This window comes from Telopea speciosissima, chromosome 7 (assembly GCF_018873765.1).
Source record: "Telopea speciosissima isolate NSW1024214 ecotype Mountain lineage chromosome 7, Tspe_v1, whole genome shotgun sequence".
In the NCBI taxonomy this organism is placed as follows: domain Eukaryota; kingdom Viridiplantae; phylum Streptophyta; class Magnoliopsida; order Proteales; family Proteaceae; genus Telopea; species Telopea speciosissima.
This window is the reverse complement of record NC_057922.1, coordinates 52,297,866-52,322,892: the sequence shown is the minus strand read 5'-3', so window position 1 is coordinate 52,322,892 and position 25,027 is coordinate 52,297,866. Positions and strand designations below refer to the sequence as shown.

General features: G+C 38.9%; 1 protein-coding gene across 1 annotated transcript in view; it reads right to left on the bottom strand.

The window, feature by feature from the left end:
- LOC122667697 (isocitrate dehydrogenase [NAD] regulatory subunit 1, mitochondrial-like) overlaps positions 1-25,027 on the bottom strand; it is a 93,023-nt gene that overhangs the window by 10,562 nt on the left and 57,434 nt on the right. Inside the window, exon 3 of the mRNA XM_043864080.1 lies at positions 2,246-2,324. Within this exon, the coding sequence (XP_043720015.1) occupies positions 2,246-2,324 (79 nt within the window). The remainder of the gene's footprint in view (positions 1-2,245; positions 2,325-25,027) is intronic.

Genomic DNA, 25,027 nt, shown 5'->3' with positions numbered 1-25,027 from the left:
ATTGATTCTTCGAGATATGAGTCTCTCTTCTCAGACGGGATTCAATAACCTTCTCCCAGAGTTTCATAGTACAACTCATTAGTTTTATGTTTCTATAGTTATTGCAGCTCTGGACATCTCCCTTATTTTAGTAGACCAGAACTACAATGTTTCTCCTCCATTCATCTGGCATTTTCCTTGTGCTCATAATATTGTTAAAGAGAGGAAATGCTCCTTTTAGACAAGGTGTTTGTATTTCTAAGTCACAGTGTCCCAGACTCCAACAGATATTGAGGCCATGAAGAGAATTCCCTATACATCGGTTGTGGAAGTCTCATGTATGGCATGTTATGCACTAGGCTAGATATTTTTCATGTTGTTAGAATGGTGAAAAAATATCAGTCAAACCCGGGATAAAAATATTTGGTTGTTGTCAAGTGCATTCTCAAGTATTTTAGAAGAACCAAGGATTACTTCTTGGTTTATGGTGCAAATAATCTATCAGACCTTGATTATACATATTTGGATTTCCAAAGTGACAAATGTTCAAGTTAAATATAAAGTGTTCAAGTTAAATTAATTTGCATTATCATTAATATGCGATATATTGTCCCGAATTTATATGCCTTAAAGTGTTTGCAACTAGGGACAAAATTGGGCATTCTGTTCATATGGTTGTCACATGGTAAAGTGATTCAAGAATATAAACATGACTATTCATATTTTATGAGATCGAACTAGATCATCTGATAATCTTGCATAGACTACCATCAATTGTTTTTAATTAGAAGATTCTCTATGATAGTTGTCGGTAGCCATACCTGAGAGGTCCTTACTTTTGCAATTGCAGGTTATGTGTTTTGGTGTGCAAAAGATTGATGCTTACATTGGCTATATATCAGTGCATTGGGTTCACAATGTTTATCTATAAATGGAAGAGATACTCAACAAAGAATCCACTTTCCGAATGGGGAGAATATCTTGAGAGCGTTATCTGAGTATGATTGGACAAAAGCTTGGTGGCAGTTTCGTATTGAATTTAAAAATGCATAAAAAATATTATTATTTAATAACTACATTTGAAAAAGTTTTCCAAAAGTTTTATGTCTAGTTAATGGTCAAAGTTCTCTAACAAAGCCATTTTGATGGGCTAGGGTTTTTGGCAGTGTTTGTTTTCCATATCTGCAAGCCTGTTATGTGATATTGTTATGTAGAGGGACTTCAACATGATTGTGAGACTTTTAAATAATTACTTTTATTTACACTTGTCAAGTTTAACTCATACAAAAAACCCTAATTAGATCATCCAATAGGATCCTGCCATTTGGCATGTGATCCCTTAGGAAAATTAGGGTTCCCATTCTATACTAGAGAGCTTGGGTAGGGGGATAGGGCATGCTTATTGTATCCAATCTCTCCTCCTCCTCCTGCACTTTGTCTTCTTTGTTAGATTAGGGTTTTCAACCCTAGTGTGTTCTGGATTAATTCCACTGCTGGGGTTCCCTGTCAATCATTGAACGAGGGATCCCACTAGTTTGCAAAAGGGATGCGTGTTCAAGTTCCATATTCCTTTGGAGATACTGCGTTTGTAGTACAAAGATGTAACCCTAAAACACTAGTTTTGGTTTTTGTTCGAATGTCTTAGTACCTACGAAGAACGGTTCATCGTGGAAAGTTTGATTCATTGTTGCTGCCATTATGGTTTATCATTTATAATGTTTTTTGGTGCTTAAAAGGTGAGTGATGGTGAAAACTCAACACAAACTAAAAGTGGTAGCTACATAAATCCTGTTTCACCATTTCACTCTATAGCTTAAAAGCAAGGTGGAATGAGAAGGTTCAGCTTCAACTATAAAGTGGATAAATGCAAATGAAGACGAGCTCATCAATTAGAAAATTCATTGAATCATCCCTGTTTCTAATAAAGATTTATTGAGCTTATGAAGAAAAACATTTCCAGAAGATTGATTCCATTTTCTGGCAGTTTTCCTCTCCATGCATGTGAGATGAGCAAAGATGCTAATAACAAATAAATCAATCATTAGATCCTGAAAGTAGTTGGAAGAACTGGCCATGTAAAGTACTTGAAAATCCATAGAACAACTTCACTGAGTTGACTTGGATGATTGAGACTGGAATCAAAATTTTCAAAACTCAAGCTATAATTTGATTAACCATGTGCATGCAACCATTAATGATGCTATTCAACATTTACAAGGAACAAAAGATAATGAATTTGAAAGGTTAAATTGTAGCAGATAATTACCTCCTGGCATAATACCAGTGCCCCCAGCAATACCTGCTGCTGTATTAGCCACTAGGTTGCCATAAAGATTGGGTGTCACCTGAAAATTTAATTGAAGATGTAACTAAAAGGTTCAAAAGTTTACCCATCATGTAACTCATACACAACCACCATTAAGATAGAGTTACAGTATAAATGCCCAAGTTTCCGGACCTATCATTGCATCTACTTAAAGCTGAGCAGGCATACACATTAACTGTACCATGTCTGTGCACAATCAGAATTTTCTCCCTCTCACAAATCCGCTATAGTATTAATCATGAGTTCAGTCTCCGGGGACCACTCAAACTATTAGGACCTATGTATTAACACATAAAAATTCCTTTCAGCCTCCACTACTTAGAAAGTACAAAAAAACTTCAGCCTTCCATGAAAGTCAATCTTTATGGTAACACTTTTTTCGAAGAAGCCTTATTTATATGAATCCTGTTTCACTATTCAACTCTACTTAAAATCAAATTTGTCGTTAAGTGAAAGTCATTTCTTCGACTTCTCCACAGGTCATTTTCAGCCTAACCCTTGTTCTTTACTCATTTAGCTCCTCTAATCATTGCCATATCATTTGTCCAATTCTTAGGATTTGTTTATTCATTTTTTCTACTCTGTTCATTTTCTTAAGTTCTACTGTATATACCAAGGCATGCTGGAAAAAGAGGTTCATACCCATTTTTATTGTCTCAAATACCCATCCAAATAAAATTTGAAGGATTTGTGTAAAATTTACATAGCAATATCGCTAACATAAGACAAGCCAGTGCCTGATTGTCCTAAAAGAGATAAAGCCACAATTGGAGGTCATTAATGTTGAAGAGAGGCCTATCAAATTTATCATTCCATGTCAATTTTTTACCGAGGGTACACGTGTTGCTACAGTATTTCCAATGCAAGTGTGGTGCACGGTTCTCCAAATTGAAGATTTGTGGGAATTACTGTATGGTGTGGCCTCACTTTGAAAATCAAGGGAATTTTTTAAGCTTCATTTTTTTCCTTCTCAAGAAATTTGATTGGGTTTTACCTCTTGGGAGTAAGAGAGTCTCTTAGTAATTCATTTCTTTTATTTGAAGATATTTAGTTAGGGGGATCTAGCAGATAGTAAAAGGTGTTTGTCATTATGGAGGCCAAATCAGTAGAATTCTCTACCTATGTATTAAGTGGTTTTAGGTATTCTATAGGAGTCGTTTGAGGTGGCATGGCCATGTTCAACGGAGGCCTTTGGATGCTAGTACGGAGGAATGATTTGATTCAGATTGAAGGAACAAAAAGAGCCAGTGGTAGACCTAAAATGACCTTAGGAGAAGTGATGAGGAAAGACATGCAAAGCTTAGGCCTTGTATCAAGTATGACTTCAAATAGATCTGATTGAAGGGCAAGCATCCATGTAGCCGACCCCATTTAGTTGGTATAAGGCCGAGTTGTTGTTATAGGTATTCTATAGGAGTCAATTGTCTAGTCAGTTTCAAGAGTTCTACTAGGGTAAAAAATCAGAGTTGGAGTACGCGATAATCAGGATGGTCATTAGCTATTTATAGGGCTGTAGACAATGTATTTCCATAGGTTTTGGATACAGTGAAATATTGTGTTTTTGCATGGGTAAAGCTCTTGCATGACCAACACGGCAGGATTATCTGCAAAAGTTCTTTATCTTACTAATCAATTCCCCCACTCTTTCTTCTGGTTTTTGTTTAGTCAAATTTTCTTCTACTCCTTTCTTATCCTTCATTCACTTCTGATTAAGATATTTGTGTCGTCTTCCTATTATGATTCCAGAACTATTTGCAAGTTATTTCAGATTCAGATCCACATTCCACTGGTCTGTGTTTATGCTTTTCAATCTTTTTATAGTTCTTCCTATCAGATCTACCTTGTCTTTTCTTTCTCCTTAATTTCTCTTCCATTATTGCAGTTATCTATTTATTCTCTCTCTCTCTCTCTCTCTTAGAGTACTGAACTTCTGATACTGAATCAAGAGGTCTGGCCTCTTCAATTGATATTATGTGCTGACGAAATATAAATTTTCAGTCTGTTTATCATGATTTTTCCACATTTCTATGTTGAATCATTTACTTGAATTTAGTCTGGGATAAGGTTGGATTAGGTTCCCTTTGTCAGAGCAGAACTCCAAGCCTGTCTATTTCGTCCTTCAAGTGGGCTGAGATTTCAGTATCTATAGGAGGGCGTCTTAATTAGTCTTCCAACACCTTCCATTTGAACGCCAGCCCAATCCAAGTTTTGGGTCAATTACCTGCAGGTTACCATCCCTGGTTGTATCAATTAACCTTCTCCGAAGCAGGGACCTTCTGAATCTCCACAAACACTTGCCACATGTATCTCTATTCATCATCCTAAACCTTCTGATGCCTAGGAACAACATATTTCCTTTGAATGCATTGAAGCGCATTTTTTTTTCTAAATGATATAAACAAGAAGAAATTCCAATCATACTTAGTACTCATGCTTCATTGTGAAGGTAGAGGCCTTCTGTTAGAGTCATTAATGGTGAGCTCTAATTATGGTAGATGGACTCATCCATTGTACAGAGCTATACTGCCTCAAATTTTCTCCTAGCCTTGCAAGCTGAAAACATTTAGTTTTCGAAATAATGGGAAAAGAATTGCCTTGTACAGAGAAGAGGAGAATTAGCATACTTTAGTAAAGATATGAAAAGAAACTAAGAAATGGTTAGTGTGATAATTCCCTTTCAGGCAAGTTTTTGGAAATTCTTTTTAAATGTGTTTGTTAAGGTGTGTGTCATGATAAGGGGTTTGTCCCTATCGTGATGTAGTCTAACTTTCCTTATTAGTTTATAATTACTTTTAGTCTTGCCCAATGTATTGTCTTAGTAGGAGTCCTACTAAGACTTTTTGGATTCTTGTTATAAATACAACTTAGACTGCCCGTGATAGACAGACTAAATCTATCGTGGATTCAGTACAATTCTCATCTCTCTCTCTCTCTCTCACTCTCAGTTCTCTTCTTCTTCAGATTCTGGTTGGTTTCTATGGTTTTATTTGCTATTGTTATAATATCAGACTTAATAAAATCAAACCAGAATTAGGAGATGGAGAAGAAGAAGAGAAAAGGAGCCGCAAGTCTCCAAGATGGGAGAAAGCCTGCGATAGAACTTAGAGAGCTATCGCTGGCCTGTCCCTAATATATTAATAACATCAATAAATAATGTTTACGACAATAATGCCCCTACATAAAACGATGCTACAGAGAACTAAATAATAAGACTGAAATAAAGGGAAAAGACTAAACTGCCCCTAGTACTAATACTTTAACACTCCCCCTCAAGCTGGAGCATATATGTCACCCATGCTCAGCTTGTGATAACAAGAATGAAAACCAGGGGCAAATAAAGACTTGGTGAACACATCAGCTAATTGATCAGACGAAGAAACAAATGGTGTCTCGACCAATTTCTTAAAGACGGCACTGTGAACGAAGTGGCAATCCACCTCAATATGCTTGGTCCTCTCATAAAAGACCAGATTGTTGGCAATATAGATAGTGGCCTGGTTGTCACAATACATCTTTATAGGAGTAGGAACCGGAAAGCCCATCTCAAGGAGTAGTGACCGGATCCACATCAACTCAGCAGTAGTATGAGCCATAACTCTTACTCTGCTTCAGCACTGGACCTGGCAACCGTGGTCTGTTTCTTGCTTCGCCACGTAACCAGATTACCTCCAACAAACGTACAATACCCTATGGTAGACCGACAAAAACGTACAGTACCCTATGGTAGACCGACTATCACTAGCCGAACCTGCCCAATCTGCATCAGAGTATGCGACAAGCTCCATATGTATATTGGGATGATAAATAAGCCCCTTCCCAGGAGCACCCTTCAAGTACCAAAGAACCCGAACAACGGCATCCCAATGAGACTTACAAGGGGATTGCATGAACTGGTTGAGAATCCCAACAGCATAAGATATATCCGGCCTAGTGGCAGTCAAGTATAACAGCTTCCCAATTAAGCTTCTGTAGGAGTGAACATCCTTAAGGATTTCACCATCATTAATCCCAAATTTTTTATTAGGATCCATAGGAATATCCACTGGTTTTGCAGCACACATACCAATATTTGTCAAGAGATCTAACACATGCTTCCTCTGAGATAGGTTGATCCCCTTTTTACTTCTAATAACCTCAATCCCAAGAAAGTAATGAAGCTGGCCCAAGTCTTTCGTCTGAAAATGCTGTTGTAAGTAATCTTTCAACTCCTTGATGCCACTCTCATCATTTCCTGAGACAATGATGTCATCTATATAGACAACAAGAACTACCAACTTCTCTCCTTGGCCACGGGCAAATACTGAATGATCTGAAAAACATTGAGAGAAGCCATAAGCAGTTACAATAGAACTAAACTTCTTGAACCATATTTGAGGAGACTGTTTCAGCCCATAAATAGCATTGTGCAATCTACACACACGTCCACCATTCTCCCCCTAAGCACCATACCCGGGAGGTTGCTCCATATAGACCTCTTCGAGTAAGTCACCATAGAGGAAGGCATTTTTAATTAGACGAACGGAGTTCAAGCGAGCCACCAGAGAGTCTCAAAGTAGTCAACACCATAAGTCTGGGTGTAGCCCTTAGCAACCAGGCGAGCTTTAAGCCGCTCAACAGAACCATCCGAGTGATACTTAATAGTATACACCCACTGACACTGTGATACCCACCTCTAAATCGGGTCTTATTTGAACTTGTGTAATAACTCTATATGAAACCCGTTAGTAATTTTATATAAACTATTATCTCGTTTGGTGGTCGTATCGGCTGAAATACAATTTTCTCCTTGTGGGACCCACGTACCCGTCCGGGTTAAGTTGTCCGCATACCATTGGGCCGGGTCTTAGGTAAGAATCCATTCCTATATATATATATATATTGTTAACAGAATAGGATTAGAGAATGAATGCTTGGATGATTTAGTCATCCCAAGCACATCTTTATTTATAATCATAATGAAGAATGAAACAATTGTACATTAGCAATGTAGAACTAAACCACATGTACGAAATAAATAAAATAACAAAAGAAAGAGGACCAGAATACCCTGGAATAAAATAACAAAAGAAAGAGGACCAGAATACCCCACGGAATAAAATAACAAAAGAAAGAGGACCAGAATACCCCACTATTACGCCATATACTAATACTCCTTAAGTTGGTGCATATATATCATGCATGCCCAACTTGACTAAGATAGGATGAAACAGCTTGCTACCCAGCCCCTTAGTGAACACATCAGCCAGTTGATTAGTGGACTTCACAAAGGGAACACAAATGAGGCCGGCTTCAAGCTTCTCCTTGATGAAATGACGGTTAACCTCCACGTGTTTAGTACGATCATGCTAGACAGGGTTATGAGCAATGCTAATGGCGGTTTTATTGTCACAATAAAGCATCATAGGAAGATGGACAACAACACCAATATCCTGCAATAATCCTCTAAGCCACGAAGTTCACAAATTCCTTGTGCCATTGCGCGGAACTCGGCTTTAGCACTAGACCTTTTGCTACGCCATTGACAAGGTTCCCACCCAAAAGGAACAATGAGGAATAGATTTCTGTCAGGAGAACCAGCCCAATCGGCATCGATAGGCTTCAATCTTCAGTGACCATTGGGAGATAGAAGGATTCCCTTTCCGAGCGGACTTCAAATACCTCAAAATACGACGGACTACATCCATATGAGAGGAATAGGGATCATGCATGAACTGACTCACCAAACTTACAGCAACTGCAATGTCAGGGCGTGTGTAAGAAAGGTAGATTAGTTTGCCCACTAACCGCTGATAAGCACCCTTGTCAACAGGCTCACCCTCTTTCTCCCTAGGTTTTATAGTAGCTTCCATAGGAGTATCTGAAGGATGACAGCCAAGTAGCCCTGTCTCAGTCAATAGATTAATGACATATTTTCTTTGAGAAAGAAAGATGCCCTTTGAAGATCGAGCAACTTCTATCCCTAGAAAATATTTTAGGGGACCAAGATCTTTGACCTCAAACTCACGGCCAAGAAGAATTTTCAAATCCCTGATTGTAGCATCATCATTACCCGTGACCACAATATCATCCACATAGACTATGAGAAGAGTAACCTTGTTACCAAGCCGTCTGATAAACAAAGTGTGATCAGCATTGCTCTGCTTGTAACCTGCTGAAATCATAGCCTTATGAAATTTACCAAACCAGATCCTAGGTGACTGCTTCAAACCATAAAGGGCACGCTTCAATTTACAAACCCTGCCCTTAGTCCTATCATAAAAAAAACCTGGTGGAATGTCCATATATACCTCCTCCTCAAGCTCTCCATGGAGGAAGGCATTTTTGACATCTAACTGCTGAAGATCCCACCCAAGATTCGCAGCACAAGATAATAACACCCTGACGGTGTTGAGCTTTGCCACTGGTGCAAAGGTCTCCTAATAGTCAACTCCATAAGTCTGAGTGAACCCCTTTGCAACCAGACGTGCCTTATACCTATCCACCGTGCCATCAGCTTTTTGTTTAACCACGAAAACCCATCTACATCCCACTGGTTTTTTCCCTAGAGGAAGAGCCACAAGATCCCATGTATTATTTTTGTGTAGTGCTCTCATTTCTTCTAACATTGCTGCCTTCCACTTTCCATCTATAGATGCTTCCTGCCAATTTCTAGGAATCGAGATAGAGGAAAGAGAAGATACAAATGCACGAAAAGAGGGAGAAAGAGAGTTATAAGAAACAAAATGAGATATGGGATGTAAAGTGCAAGTCCTAGTACCTTTGCGAAGTCGCAATAGGTAGGTCGGAAGTAGATGGATTACCAGGAGATGTAGGATCGTATGCGGAGCCGCAATTGGATGGGTGCGGTGCTATAGTGGGATGCAATGCCCCTCTAGTGGATCTGCCCTTGTATAGGTGATCATGTTGGAGTTGTCAATTCTCTTCTGAAATTCACCAATAGTTCTCTGGACTGGAGTCAGCTCCCCTTGAATAGGAATATTAACAACACTATTTTCTCTCCTCCTGTAAAGGATTCCCATTAGGTGAGGGAGGAACAGCCAGAGGTTGTTGGGCAGTCTCCAAAGTAGGATGGGCAGCATCCAAAGTTGGATGGGAAGCATCCAAAAAGGGTGGGCAGCAGCCGTGGGTGGTAAAAGGGGCTGAGAGCAGCCGAGGTGGTAAAGATGGTCAGGCACGGAGGCACCTCAGGTAAAGGAATTTCGAAAGCCACATCTTCACCAACACTCTCCCCCTGAAGAGGTGGTGAAGAATAATAAGAAATGGACTCGAGGAAAATAACATCCATACTAACCACGGTACGGCGGGAAGGGGGATGGTAGCATTTATATCCTTTCTGGGTTAGAGAATAACCCAAGAAAATACAACGGAGCCCCCGAGGTTCAAGTTTGCGTGGAGATTTGGTATCTCTAGCATAACACACACAACCAAACACCTTAGGAGGCACAATAAAGGAGGAATTACCAATCAAAATATCAGAGGGGCTACAGGAGTTAAGTACCCTAGAGGGCAGCCTATTGATGAGATAGGCCGCCGTAAGAACCGCATCCCCCCAATACTAAGACGGGACAGTTTTCGCAAACATCAAAGCTCTGGCCATTTCTAACAAGTGGCGGTTTTTCCTTTCTGCCACACCATTCTGGGCAGGGGTATCAACACAACTAGTTTGATGAATGATTCCATGGTCAGCCAAATATTTTTGAAATTGTGATTCTTTATACTCTGTCCCATTATCACTTCTCAATATTTTGAGAGTAGCTTGGAACTGAGCTTGGACCATTTTATGAAAGTACTGAAAACATGAAAAAACCTGATTTTTTGTGTCCAAAAGATACACCCATGTGTGCCTAGAATGACAATCAATGAAAAAGACAAACCACCGATGACCAAAAAGAGAGGGTTTACGATTAGGGCCCCAAACATCAGAGTGCACTAATTGAAAGCAAGAAGAACTCCTTTTATTTAAAATAAGATAATTTGAACGTGTCTATTTGGCCAGAACACACGCCTCACAAAAAAAGTAATCCTTAGTACGAAGGGTAACCAAACTAGGAAATAAATGCGCTAAAATTCCTAAAGGGGGATGACTTAACCTAGAGTACCACTGGTAGAGTTCAGAAGAGACCATGGAGTTCTGGTGTAGTGGAGAAGGCAATGGTGGTGGAGAGAAGCGACCATCATCAAGCAGGTACAGCCCACCGTGCACTTTACCCAATCCAATCGTCCTCCCAGAGTCCAGATCCTGAAACACACAATGAGAAGGAAAGAAAGTGACTTTGCAGTTAAGATCACGAGTAATACTACTAATGGAAAGAAGGTTAGTAGTAAAATTAGGAATATACAAAACAGAAGTTAATGGAAGAGAGGAAGTGCAGTTGATGATTCCTTTTCCAGATATAGAAGAAAGGGAACCATCAGCTACCTTGACCTTGTCTTTCCCAAAAGTGGGAGAATATCTATGAAACAAACCAGAGGAACCGGTCATATGATCTATAGCCTCAGAATCTATGATCTAAGGATGTGAAGCTACAGAAGCACAATGACCCCCAAATGGAATACCTGATCGGGCAAAGTGGGAACCTGAAGTAGCAGAAGAATTGGCAGTAGTTGATGTAGTAGAGGCAGCAGCAGCGGAAGGCCTCAGTATACGAAGGAGTACCTGTAGATCATTCTGGGATAGACCAGGGTCAGTAGCAGGGGCCGCAGTAACAGTCTCAGTCTAATGGGCCTTGGTCTTGGCATCCCATTTAGCATTAAAGTCAGCCGGTTTCCCATGAAGTTTCCAGCACTTCTCCTTGGTGTGGTAAGGTTTGTGACAGTACTCACAAACAACAAACCCAGTAGTAGAATCACTAAGAGAAGCAGTGCCACTAGGTGCAGGAGTGGCAGGGGCAGCAACCTGGAGTGGCGATCTGTCAATAATAGGAGGGTGCAACATGGCAACCCTACAGTTTTCTTTAGAGGAGACCAGGGCATAGGACTGTTTAAGTGTGGGAAATGGCTTATGACCCAACACCTGAACCCGAATTTGATCATACTCGACATTCAAACCTGCCAAAAAATCATAGACTCTGATCTTGTCCATATGTTGTTTGTAAGAAGTAATATCAGCAGCTGTACTTGGGTGAAAGTCAGAAAAGTGGTCCAGTTGCTGCCAAAGGCTGTGCAAAGTAGCTTAGTATTTGGAGACTGTCAATTCCCCCTGAGTAGTGTGAAGGACCTTCTTCCTGAGTTCATAAACCTAGGCATCATTGCCAAGCTGTCCGTAAGTTTCCTTGCAAGCAGCCCAAATTTCCGAGGCTGTGTTAAGGAGAAGAAAATTGTGCTGCAGATCTGTAGTCATAGAACTAATTAGGTAGGACATAAGAACTCCATTGTTGGCAAGCCACTTGTCTTGAGCAGCTCCAACCTCAGTGGGCATAACAGTAGTGCCCCTAATATGACCCGTAAGGCCACGGCCAGCAATGGCAAAGGATGCAGACCTAGACCAAAGCAAATAATTACTGCCATCCAACTTGACTAGATTTGGAGAAAAAGTGTGATAATCTGGCTTGCTGGTTCCATCACCAACAGAAGTAGCAGTCGAATCTACAGAGTCACCCATGAAGACAGTAGAGAAGCCCAATCGCAGAAGGGGGCTGTTGTGAAGAAAAACCCAAGAAATCCTCCAAGTTAAGGGCTGAAAATTGGAGGAGAGCCTGCTGGTAGTGGTAGAACAATGGTCTCCAAAAATCAGCAACAGGAGCCAAGTAAATCCCTTAGATCGATTTTTACAGGGTTTTGGAAAAAAACCTGAAATTGATGAGATTGATGTAGGGAAGAAGAAGAGCAAAATCTCAGCAGATGGAGCTGAAACTAGGATCGAGTGGTGCTCTAGTAATGCTGAATCACTCTGCCAAATATCAGCCGCAACAAGAACCTGCAAACCCTAGATCGATAATGCTCAGGGTTCTGAAAAAAAACACCTGATTTGGTGGAAGAATAATCGATCTAGGATGTCTTTAAACTTGGTGGAGATAGGAACTAATCCAAAATAGTAAATACTGCTGCAGTTCTTGAGTCGTCAATGATGTAGATTGCTTCCTTGGAAGGGAGTGAGAGCAGTCCACAAAAAAACAGAATCTTCAAATATCACAGGCAGCAACTGGAGCTGAAATTGTCCCTACCAATCAAATAACTTGATCATAGAATGAGGTAATGGAGGGCAGCCACTGGATCTATTGATCACCTCATCAGTGCTGCCCTAATAGGGGTGAATGAAGAACAAGGGGAAAGGAGAAGAAAAAAACTTGCGAATGAGAGGGGAGGAGGCTGAAATCGAGAAAGGAAGAGAAGGGGGGTCCCTAATTCGAATGCTGCTTTGATACCATGTTAACAGAATAGGATTAGAGAATGAATGCTTGGATGATTTAGTCATCCCAAGCACATCTTTATTTATAATCATAATGAATAATGAAACAATTGTACATTAGCAATGTGGGACGAAACCACATGTACGAAATAAATAAAATAACAAAAGAAAGAGGACCAGAATACCCCCACGGTATTCTAGCCATATAGCTAACATATATATATATATATATATATAGCATTAATGCTTTAATGGTATAGTAAGCTCAGAATTGTAATTTTCTCTTGTGGAACCCACACCTCCGTGTGTCCTGAGCTGCCCGTGGACCAACATGCCTGGGGCCCCACTTATGACATGTACATCAATCCCGTGACTTAACTATAAGCCTTTAAGGGGTTATTTGTCTTAGAATTAGTTCAGAAAATTACATTAACCAAACTAATTCTAACTTGACCAAATCAAACAGGCTTTAGTAACCTTAGCTAAATAGAAATACTTAGCTTTAGGAGTTCATTTCTATCTAAACAAGAACCGATTCTGCTCTAAGGGAGAAAGAAGAGAAGAAAAAGAGGGAAGAAGAACTTGAAGGATTTGAAGTACTTGGAGCTTGGAAGAGAAGCCCTAGGAAAGGTTGATGGTTGGGCTGCTACCATCTTCTTCATTTCATATCCCTGGTATGCTATCCAACTATTCTAAAATTTCCCAATTCCTCTCTTTCTTCTTTGCTTTTGTTGAGTTCTTAACTCAAGCAAACCCCAAAGCTTAGAACCTTAGATAATTTGGCTTGAAAGCCTTTGATCCTACACACAATTGGATTAAGTCAACCCAATTAAGGTTACCTTCAATCCCCTTGATCTGTCCAATTCCTCTCTTTTATCTTGGGGTCAGCCATGTTCTTGAAGTTCCAAGAATTCTCTTTTTATTTATTTATGATTGGGAGTCTTGGCTTTGATCATACATGCAATTGGGTCAAAATGACCCCATGGCTGTACCCTCAGTTTCCCCTAAGCCAATTTGAGGGATTAGGCTCCATGCATGGCAAGATCCATGGAATTGGAACTCAAAAATAGCCACTGTATCACCAACCGGATTGAGAGACTGTGACCCCTACGGCCGACCGGATTCAGGGCTGGTCTGAATCCGGTCCATCCCTGCTGTCTCTGCTTTGGTCCTAGTTGGTTTAGGCTTTAACCTAAGCTTATATAGGGTCTAATATATGCTATTTACTACTGTTTAGGATTATAATTTCCTTTTGGTGAGGTTTATTTGGGAGTTAGATTCGTCTACGGACTTGTACAAACATCCAACTTTAGGTAAGGGAATTTGACTTTAATTTCGGTGTGTTTGTTGTATTTAATTTCTACTTGTTACTGTTGTGGGATCACCTAGAGGGGGGGTGAATAGGTTATCATTAGTGAAAATAATGTCCTTTTAAAAATTTTCTTGAATTAAGACACACAAAATTTATAGTGGTTCGGCTAAACTTAGCCTATGTCCACTCCTCTCAACCTTGAGAGAATTTCACTGGTTACTTTCTTTTAGTACAGTAGGTGGGAAGAACACCTTTACAATCTTTTTCCACGGGATAAGAGGATCCCAATCTTTTAAGGATAAGAGAATCCGAATCTTTTAAGGATAAGAGGATCCTTGCAAAACCTAAGTACAGTCTAGGTTAATGCAACAATGCTTTGTAAACTCAAAAGCATAAACAAATACAAAAGAGAATAAAGGTAAAGATTACCTAGGCAAGGAGTGTGATGTGTACTCCTTGCAAGTGTTAAATGATGCAAATGAATTCTTAATGAAGACCTTCTTTAAGACTTTTTTTCTTAGAGTGCAAGCATGTGAAGGTCCTTTGAGCTTTGAAGTCAATCCTTGAGTGATGTAGATGTGGACAAGAAGACTTCAATAAAAAGAGCAATAATTGACTTTTCACCTTTCACAAAAGTTGGATTTTGGACTGTAGTAGATAGGTGAAAAGGTCTGACATGTTCTCTATTTATAGGCTCATTAATGGCCTTTGGAACATGTGCAAAATGTGCTTTAACGGATCTATTTTTAACCCATCCGGTTGACCTGAAGATTGATCCGGTCGACCGGATCATAGCCGTTGGGGAGATTAGCTGTTAAAAACTAGCCGTTGGAGGGCAGTATTGACATCTGGTCGATGTCCGATTGACCAGATCATTGTCCCACTTGATCCGGTCGACCGGATCACTTTTGGGAACGTACCAGTAAAGCCACTGCTTCATCCGGTCGATGCATACACTGTGATCCGATCGACCGGATCCCTGTATTGGCTTGATTCAGACAGTTTGATTGCAGGGATTGGTCCGAGATTTTTTCCAACTAATTCCAACAGATTTTAAGGTCAAAGGGGGTTCAATTTCAACCTCCTAAGGTCTCTAAATGATGCATAAGCTTTTTCATCTTTATTGTACGAATGCAATTACAAGTATGTATGCAGTGTGTATCTAAGTATGTGCACGCGAGCATCTTGACTTTCTTTCTTCAAGTGACGTTCTTCAATCTTCAAAAGATCTTTTAAGATCTTCTTTACTTGACAACCTTCGTACGCCTTCAAGATGTTGATCTTCAAGGCTTTATCTTGAATGTCCTTGCTTCGTACTATGTGTCTTCTACTGTTTTAACTTATTTGCTCTGTTGACATTAACACAACTGAGACCTTGACCAATATGTTTGTTATCATGAAAACACTTATGGAGGTAGGGTAGAACTCGCCAACAATCTCCCCCTTTTTGATGATGACAAACATATGATTTGGTAGCAATATATAACATCCGTAGCAACCACATATAATACAATGTATTTCAATTTAAAGCAATTAAGTCATGCATCATATGTCAAATCCATAATCATCATATCTTCTCCCCCTTTGTCAACAACAAAAAGGAGTAGAGAAGGCTCCCCTGCAATAGAGTCATAGGCAGAAAATATAGAATAAAGAAATGATTGTACCTAATAGTCAAAACAAGTCAACCACATAGTTATAAAAGTCTAAACCAAATAGTCAAAAAAAGCACTCTCCCCCTAGAGAGGTGCAGCAGTCAAAAGTCATGCTAAAAGTAAAGCAGTTGGTTCAAATATTACAACCCAAATTGTGTTTAAAGAAAACATGAATAAAAAGCACTAATCATCTGCAGGAGGGGTAGAAATGTGAAAATGCTGAGTGATCATCCGAAGCTGAGCCATGATCTCCTTGTTGTCTCCACGAAGTGCAGCAAACTGATCATCAAATCCCTGGAGGCTAGAGTCAAGCTTCTCTTGATAAGAAGCAAATTCAGCCCTTGTCACATATTCTTCATCTTCACTATCATCATCATCAGAAGCATCACTGTCAACAATGGATGAAGAGGCTTGCTTACGCCTAGCTTGACAGGCAGGAGGAGGAGGAGCATCAGATGCACTAGTAGGAATGGCCATTTTCTTTAAGGTAGAACTATCAATGGCAGTAGGATTTGTGGAGGGAATTTCATCAGTGAGATCCACTTCAAAATGCTTGAAAATGATTGTCAAGAGACTACTATAGGGGAGGCTAGCCTTGGAGTCTCTTTCAGCAGCCAATTCTATGGTTTTTATAATCACATAGGGAAGGCAGATTTGATGGATATTGGCAATGCACCAAATGAGATAGGCTTGGAAACGGGTAATGGGATCTCTATGCCCACCAAGAGGGAGGATATTGTAAGTAAGAATCAGATTCATAACCCTAGGAATATCTCCAAGATGAATAGCAGTAAGGCCCTTAGGTTCACCTAAATAATTCTTGAAAATAGCGCCATAAACTTCATCAACATTCATAAAACCTTATGGAGAGGTTTTGGTATGGAGATATTTGTGTTCTCCAGAGTCATCAACTCCAATCATTTGGGCAAGTTCCACAGTGTCAAAGGAGATATGTTTGCTCTTAACTAGAGAGGTGATGGTGTAGTCCCCTTTAACATCAACAACTTGGAGATTGCAATAAAGTAGTTGCACAAGTCTAGGGTAGGCTTTTTCTTGGGGATATAGGATGGAGTCCCAACCCAACATCTCAAAGAAAGTGTTGATTTCACAAGGGAGAATGTTATTGAGTTCAGTGATACTTACTAGCCTTTCCCTAATGAGTTTCTTGAGTTGAAATTGCTTCCACCAAATAGAAGCCTCTTTGGAGATGAACAATGTACCATCATATGCATCCTTCTTTGAAGCAACCGTCTTTCTCTTCTTTGAAGATTCTCCTTTGGAAGCCATAGAGAATAAGGGTTTTGGAGAAATAGGGTCTTGAAGAGTTTTTGGGAAGAGAAGAAGTGAAAACTCAGAGATTTGATGTTGAAGATGAGATTGGATCACCAATAGGGCAAGAATCTTTAAGAGTTGTGCAAGATTTTGCCCTAGAGACTCAAGAGAGGGTTTTTGGAGAGAAGAGAGAAGGGTTTGGGACAAAAGGGAATGAGCCAAATAACCCACGGAATGGTTTAAAAACCATTCTGTCCGCGATCCGATCGACCGGTTTCGACCATCCGGTTGACTGGATGACCCTGAATTTTAAGCCGGTCCAGCCCAGAAATTGATTTTAAGACCTATTTGGGCAAAGCTCAAGGATTTTGACTCAATCAAAAGGATTACACATACCTAATTCTCGTCGAAGAGGGCAAAATGGTTCTTCGGACAAAGGTTTGGTGAAGATGTCAGCGACTTGCTTTTCGGTCTCAATGTGTTCGAGGACTACTTCACCCTTTTGGACAGTGTCTCGAAGAAAATGATGGCGAACATCTATATGTTTTGCTCTTGAGTGAAGAACAGGGTTTTTACTCAGATTGATGGTGCTAGTGCTATCACAAAAAATTTTGGAAGGATTGAATTGGATTCCATAATCTTGAAGAGTCTGACGCATCCAAAGGATTTGGGCACAACACCTGCCAACTGCAATATATTTAGCTTCGGTAGTTGAGAGTGCCACACAGTTTGCTTCTTGCTGAACCAAGAAACGAGACAAGATCCAAGAAAGTGGCAAATACCACTTGTGCTTTTGCGATCAATATGACAACCAACAAAGTCAGCATCAGAAAAACTAAGTAATTCAAAATCATTTTGCATTGGATACCACAATCCTATATTGATGGTTCATTTTAAATACTTAAAAATTCTTTTAACTGCACTTAAGTGTGATTGCATAGGGCTAGCTTGAAATCTAGCACATGCACAAACACTAAACATGATGTCTGGTCTGCTTGCAGTTAAGTATAACAAGCTTCCAATCATACCTCGATAACGAGTAGGATTAACAGGAGTTCCATTCTTATCTTTTGAGAGAGTTATTGAGGTACTCATGGGAGTGTTAGAGGCCTTTGGGGAATTAATGTCAAACTTCTTTAACAATTCTTTGATATATTTTGATTGATTGATAAAAATCCCATTTTCAGTTTGTTTGATTTGAAGGCCTAAAAAGAAGTTGAGTTCATCCATCAAACTCATTTCAAATTCATTTTTCATACAATCACTGAATTCAATGCATAAGGATTCATCTGTAGCACCAAAGATAATATCATCTACATAAATTTGTACTATGATTAATTTAAAGCCTTTACGTTTAACAAACAATGTAGTGTCTATCTTACCAATGATAAATGCATAATCAATCAGAAATGTCTTTAGCCTGTCATACCAAGCTCTTGGTGCTTGTTTAAGTCCATAATAAGCTTTCTTTAATCTAAAGACATGATCAGGGTGAGAAGAGTTTTCAAAACCTTGAGGTTGAGAAACATGAACTTCTTCTTCAATAAAACCATTCAAGAAAGCACTCTTCACATCCATTTGAAAAAAATTAAAATTTTTATGACAAGCAAATGCTAGGAGCATTCTAATGGCTTTTAATCTAGCAACAGGAGCATATGTTTCATCAAAAAACGATTCCCTCTTGCTGATTATATCCTTGAGCCACTAGTCTTGCCTTATTTCTGACTGCAATACCATTTTCATCAAGTTTGTTTCTGAAAACCCATTTTGTTCCAATTATGGATTTATTTTTGGGTTTTGGTACAAGCTCCCATACATCATTTCTTTCAAATTGATGGAGTTCTTTTTGCTTGGCCAAAATCCAATCATTATCCAATAGAGCTTCTTTTATATTCTTAGGTTCTATCATGGATAGGAATGCAGCAAAATTACAAGTGTTTTGAAGTTTAAACCTTGTTTGAACACCGGATTCTAAGTCACCAATAACTTGTTTTATTGGATGATTTCTTACTGGTCTAACCTCTTTAGGAAGCTCCAATGAGTTTTCTTTAGATGTTTCAAGAGGAGAATTATCTTCATTTAATGAAGAGGTCTCAACTCTTTTTGAGATTTCAGATATGACATCCTCATCCTCATCAACTAGAGGTTAGTACTTGTCTTTTGGAGGAGAAATATCAAATCTAATGTTCATAGATTCCTCCACTACTAAGGTGTTTTTGTTGAATACTCCATAAGCACGACTATTGCTAGAGTACCAAGAAAAATACCTTCATCTGATTTTTCATCAAATTTTCCTTTGGAGTCTTTAATATTCAAAATGAAGCATTTACATCCAAAGATTTGAAAATAATCAACTTTGGGTTTCTTTTCAAAATAGAACTCATAAGGTGTTTTAGATAGGATTTTTCGAATCAAAACACGATTTAAAACATAACATGCAGTATTCACAGCTTCAGCCCAAAAATATTTAGGTAGAGAATATTCATTAAGCATAGTCTGGGCAGTCTCTTGAAGAGATCTATTCTTCCTTTCAACAACCTCATTAGATTGAGGAGTTCTAGGAGCAGAAAAATTGTGAGTGATGCCTTCATTAGCACAATATTTCCCAAATTGGTTTGAGTTGTCAAACTCACCACCATAATCACTTCTTATTGTAGTGACCAAATAGCCCTTTTGGTTTTGGATTTTCTTACAAAGTTTTGAAAATTCATTAAAAGCCTCATTTTTATGTCTAAGAAAAGAAGTTCAAGTGTATCTAGAGTAACCATCAACAATGACAAAAGTGTAGACTTTTCCACTTAAGCTTGGAGTAGGGATAGGACCAAAGAGATCCAAATGGAGAAGTTCAAGTGGTCTAGTAGTTGAAACAATGTTCTTAGATTTGTGAGAAACTTTAACTTGTTTACCTTTTTGGCATGCATCACAAAAATGATTCTTGTTAAACTTTAGTTTAGGTAAGTTTCGGACAAGTTCTTTGGAGGCTATTGATTGAATCAACTTGATATTTATATGATCAAGTTTTCTATGCCAAACACTTGAATCTTCATAGGAAACTAAACAAGTATTACTAGAAGAAGCTTCATCAATAATGCAAGTATATATATTGTTATTCCTAGTTCCTTTCGATACTACTTTATTATTAGCATTCATAACCAAGCAATGTGAAAAATCAAAGCTAACTTTATATCCAATACTACATAGTTGACTTACACTTAGTAGGTTGTAGGCAAGTTTGTTTACCAGATAGACATTTTGAGATGGTAGTACCTCCTATATTGATGTTTCTAATGCCGATTATTTTTCCTTTGTCATTATCTCCAAAGGTCACCCATTCTCTATCATATTTTCTCAACTTTGTAAATAGCTTTGTATTTGCCGTCATATGCTTGGAGCATCCACTGTCGATATACCATTCTACTTGGCCTTTGCTCTTCAAGCATACTTACAAAACAAAGTTTACACATGCGTTGGTCCCCATAATCTCATGGGTCCATCGTTGTTAAAGTTGAGAGATTCCTTAGGTACCCAAACTTTCTTATATTTATGGTCCTTATTTGAACCATAGTTTGTGTCCGACACATAGTTCTTGGGTCGTTGGTACCTAGGGTCACAAATATCAAATGGAGATGGTGCCCTTTTCTGCCTTTGTGATCTTTGTCAATCAAAGGAATTTTGAGTCCTTCTACCTCTTTGGAATTTTTGATGATCATAAGGTTTATATGAGTTATACTTCCTATATGGCCTATGATTTGGTTGAGGTCTATAGCTTCTTTCCATTGTGTATGGAAATTGTGGTCTATGGAATTGTCTTTGGGGTCTTTGAGGTATATATTCCCTTTGAGGTCTATTCCTTCTCTGAGAGGTATATTGAAATGCATGATAACGTTGATTTCTATACCTTTGCTTTTTGTACCCTTGATTTCTTGAAGAGGGAGCATGAGAAATTGATGTTTGACCTTGATGTGTTCTTCCCTCTTCTATATACACAATTTTCTCTTTACCTTTGGTATGATATGGGATTTTCCCATTATAGCCTAGTCCTTCTTTGTCTTGTGGTGGTTTTTGAGTTGTACCAAGAAGAGTGCCTAGTGATTTTTGTCCCTTGGTGAATGTAAGCAAGGCCGACATCAATTCCTCCTTTTCTCTTTCAAATTGGGCAATGTAGATATGTAGGTCATCTATTTTATTATGCAATTCTATCACTTCCTTTTCTAAAAAGGAGTTTGAAGCTTTAAGTTTGCGGCTTGCCTCATAGAGAGCTTCAAATCCCTTTTCAATATCGTTTTCATCTATGTTATCCGTATCTATTTCTTCAATAGAATCACTATATTTAGAATTAGAGGTGAGATAGGCTGAACTTACCTCTATGTCATATTCTGTTGCCATAAAAGCTAGATTTGTGACTTCTTCATCAGAGTCTCCCACTACTTCTTCTTCACTTGAGTCCCATGAAATTTCAGCGGCCTATGCTTTCTTCTTATCTTGTCCTTTTAGGCACTCAGTTCTGAAGTAGCCAGACTTTCTGTACTCAAAGCAAGCAATATCTTTCTTAGAAGGAAGAGGTTTATCTTTGGATGGATTCTTACCTTCGCGTGCTTGTCCCTTGTTGACGTATTTTCCTCCTTTCTTTTTGAGGAATTTTTTAAATTTCTTGGTGATGAGGGACATTTTTTTTTCTGAGAATGTGATATCCTCTTCTTCATTGCTCTCTTCATCAGATGGATTAGTAGTTTTGAGAGCAATGGTCTTCTTCTTTGTTTCTTTTATTTCCGACCATCTTTCATCTTCATTCAATTCGACTTCGTGAGTAAGAAGAGATCCAAGCAATTCGTCCAGGCTCACTTTGTCGAGATCCTTTGCTTCCTTTATGGCGTTACTTTCGGTCTCCACTTAGGGGGAAGTGACCTGAGAATTTTCTTTACATTTTCGGACTTGGTATAAGTTTTACCTAAGCCCTTCAACTTGTTGGTGATGTTAGTAAATCGCAAAAACATTTTGGAAATTTTCTCATTTTCTAACATCTTAAATAGTTCATACTCATGCACAAGTTTATCAATTTTAGATTCCTTTACTTGTGAAGTTCCTTCATATGACACCACAAGTGTATCCCAAATTTCCTTTGTCGTTTCACACATGGCTATTTTGTTAAATTCGGAATCACTTAAGGCATATTGTAGGAAGGTGATAGCCTTGAAATTATATTGAAATTTCTCCTTTTCAGCAGGAGTTAATTCAGAAGTTTCCTTAGGAATGCTCTCACCATCTATAATTTTTGTGAAGGAATATGGTCCATGTTCAATTATATGCCAAACCTCAAGATTATGAGCACATGTAAAGTTCCTGAATCTAATCTTCCAATATGGAAAATTATCTCCATGAACAGAGGAGGTCTAGAGACATTCAGTCCCTCAAGTGGATTGGTGTAATGTGATCCCATAGATCTTTAAGTCTCAAGTAAAATGAGTTCTCGCTCTGATACCAAGTGTGAGATAACCTAGAGGGGGGGGGTGAATAGGTTATCACTAGTGAAAATAATGTCCTTTTAAAAATTTCCTTGAATTAAGACAAGATAGAAAGATAAAATGCGCAAATGAAGGACACACAAAATTTATAGTGGTTCGGCTAAACTTAGCCTACGTCCACTCCTCTCAACCTTGAGAGAATTTCACTAGTTACTTCCTTTCAGTACAGTAGGTGGGAAGAACACCTTTACAATCTTTTTCCACGGGATAAGAGGATCCCAATCTTTTAAGGATAAGAGAATCCGAATCTTTTAAGGATAAGAGGATCCTTGCAAAACCTAAGTACAGTCTAGGCTAATGCAACAATGCTTTGTAAACTCAAAAGTATAAACAAATACAAAAGAGAATAAAGGTAAAGATTACCTAGGCAAGGAGTGTGATGTGTACTCCTTGCAAGTGTTAAATGATGTAAATGAATTCTTAATGAAGACCTTCTTTAAGATTTTTCTTCTTAGAGTGCAAGCATGTGAAGGTCCTTTGAGCTTTGAAGTCAATCCTTGAGTGATGTAGATGTGGACAAGAAGACTTCAATAAAGAGAGCAATAATTGACTTTTCACCTTTCACAAAAGTTGGATTTTGGACTGTAGTGAATAGGTGAAAAGGTCTGACATGTTCTCTATTTATAGGCTCATTAATGGCCTTTAGAACATGTGCAAAATGTGCTCTAACGGATCTATTTTTAACCTATCCGGTTGACCGGATCATAGCCGTTGGCAAGACTAGTCATTAAAAACTAGCCGTTGGAGGGCAATATTGACATCCGGTCGATGTCCGGTCGACCGGATCATCGTCCCACTTGATCCGATCGACCGGATCACAGACCGGATCCCTGTCTTGGCTTGATTCAGACAGTTCTACTACGGGGATTGGTTCGGGATTTTCTCCAACTAATTCCAACAGATTTTAAGGTCAAAGGGGGTTCAATTTCAACCTCCTAAGGTCTCTAAATGATGCATAAACTTTTTCATTTATATTATGCGAATGCAATTACAAGTATGTATGCAGTGTATATCTAAGTAGTGCACGCGAGCATCTTGACTTTCTTTCTTCAAGTAACGTTCTTCAATCTTCAAAAGATCTTTTAAGATCTTCTTTACTTGACAACCTTCGTACGCCTTCGAGATCTTGATCTTCAAGGCTTTATCTTGAACGTCCTTGCTTCATACTATGTGTCTTCTACTATTTTGACTTATTTGCCCTATTGAAATAGTAACACAATCGAGACCTTGACCATGACCAATATGTTTGTTATCATGAAAACACTTATGGAGGTAGGGTAGAATTCCCTAACAACTATTGCCATGTCATGCATCATATGAACATAATGATCATGTACTTTTATAGCTATATCTTTTTTTGCATTAGATGGTGCATGATTTTAGGTTGCATTTCCATGATTGCATTTGCGTTTATTACTTGATCTTTGAATTGTTATGATTATTGATGTTGCTGGATATAAATACTTAATTATCTTATAATTGATTCATATGCCATCATGTTAATATGCATTGGGTTAGAATTGGCATGAACCCAGTGCTACGACCCTTACCAACAGGGGTTGAGGTGTTGGATAACCCGTGGTAGGTCCGATGCGTAATACCGGGATGCCATTTACTGTTCTTATTCTGATGTGTAATACCGGAATGGGTAATTCAGTAGGGTTAGCATTTGGGGGTTTGTTGGCGTCAGATGTGAAATACCTGAGCTGGCGGGTTCTCACCGTGGTAGAGTGGTATCGCTCGGGTGACCGACGTCTAGTTATGTGTTTCCAGGACCAAGGATATCATACCTACTACAGTAGCACTTATACCCTCATGAGACTAAGTACTGATGTTAGAAGCATACTTAGATTTAAGTCATTCATCATGGACTATATGCATTTGCTTGTGTGTTTCCCTTGCTGGGCTCAGTGGAGCTCACCCCTGTGGTTAACCTTATTTTTCAGATGACTTTACTACTACTGCTGGTGTTTCTCTGGGAGCTACCTCCGCTCTGGATTCTCCTACTGGTGTTGGAGTTGAGGCTCCGCTGTATGAGGTGCACGATGCCTCGTGCTCGTGTAATGACTGCGCTTTCTCTTGATTGTGGTCTGACAGTCTAGGCTATCTCCCCCACTCTTTTGTGTTTATACATCACTTTTGTATAGTTTAGTATGATAATGATCTTGTACACTTTTGTCTTGGGTTACTGGTGAGAACTGTACAAATGTAACTCAAGTTTCAGACATATATATAAATGAATTATCACTTAGTTCTCTTTATTATTGATCTTATTCTTATTATTTAAACTCTTCCGCTGCGTTTAAATTACTATATTGTGATAATTTTTGTGAATAGGGTACTGCACTTGCGATCCTTGGGATTGGTTGGATGTCGGATGACATCCAGTCACACTAGGCCCTTAGTAACCGGGCCGGGGTGTGACAGACACTTCACCAGATCTTTGCCAGGAGGTAAATCTACCAACTTCCATGTATAACGAGTCAACAAGGCATCCATTTCCACATCTATGGCTTTCTTCCAGGCAGGAATAGCAAGGGCCTCAGTGTGGGTACGAGGAATGGTATAAGTGAATAAAGAGTGAGCAAAATGATGGTACCAAGAAGGAAGGTG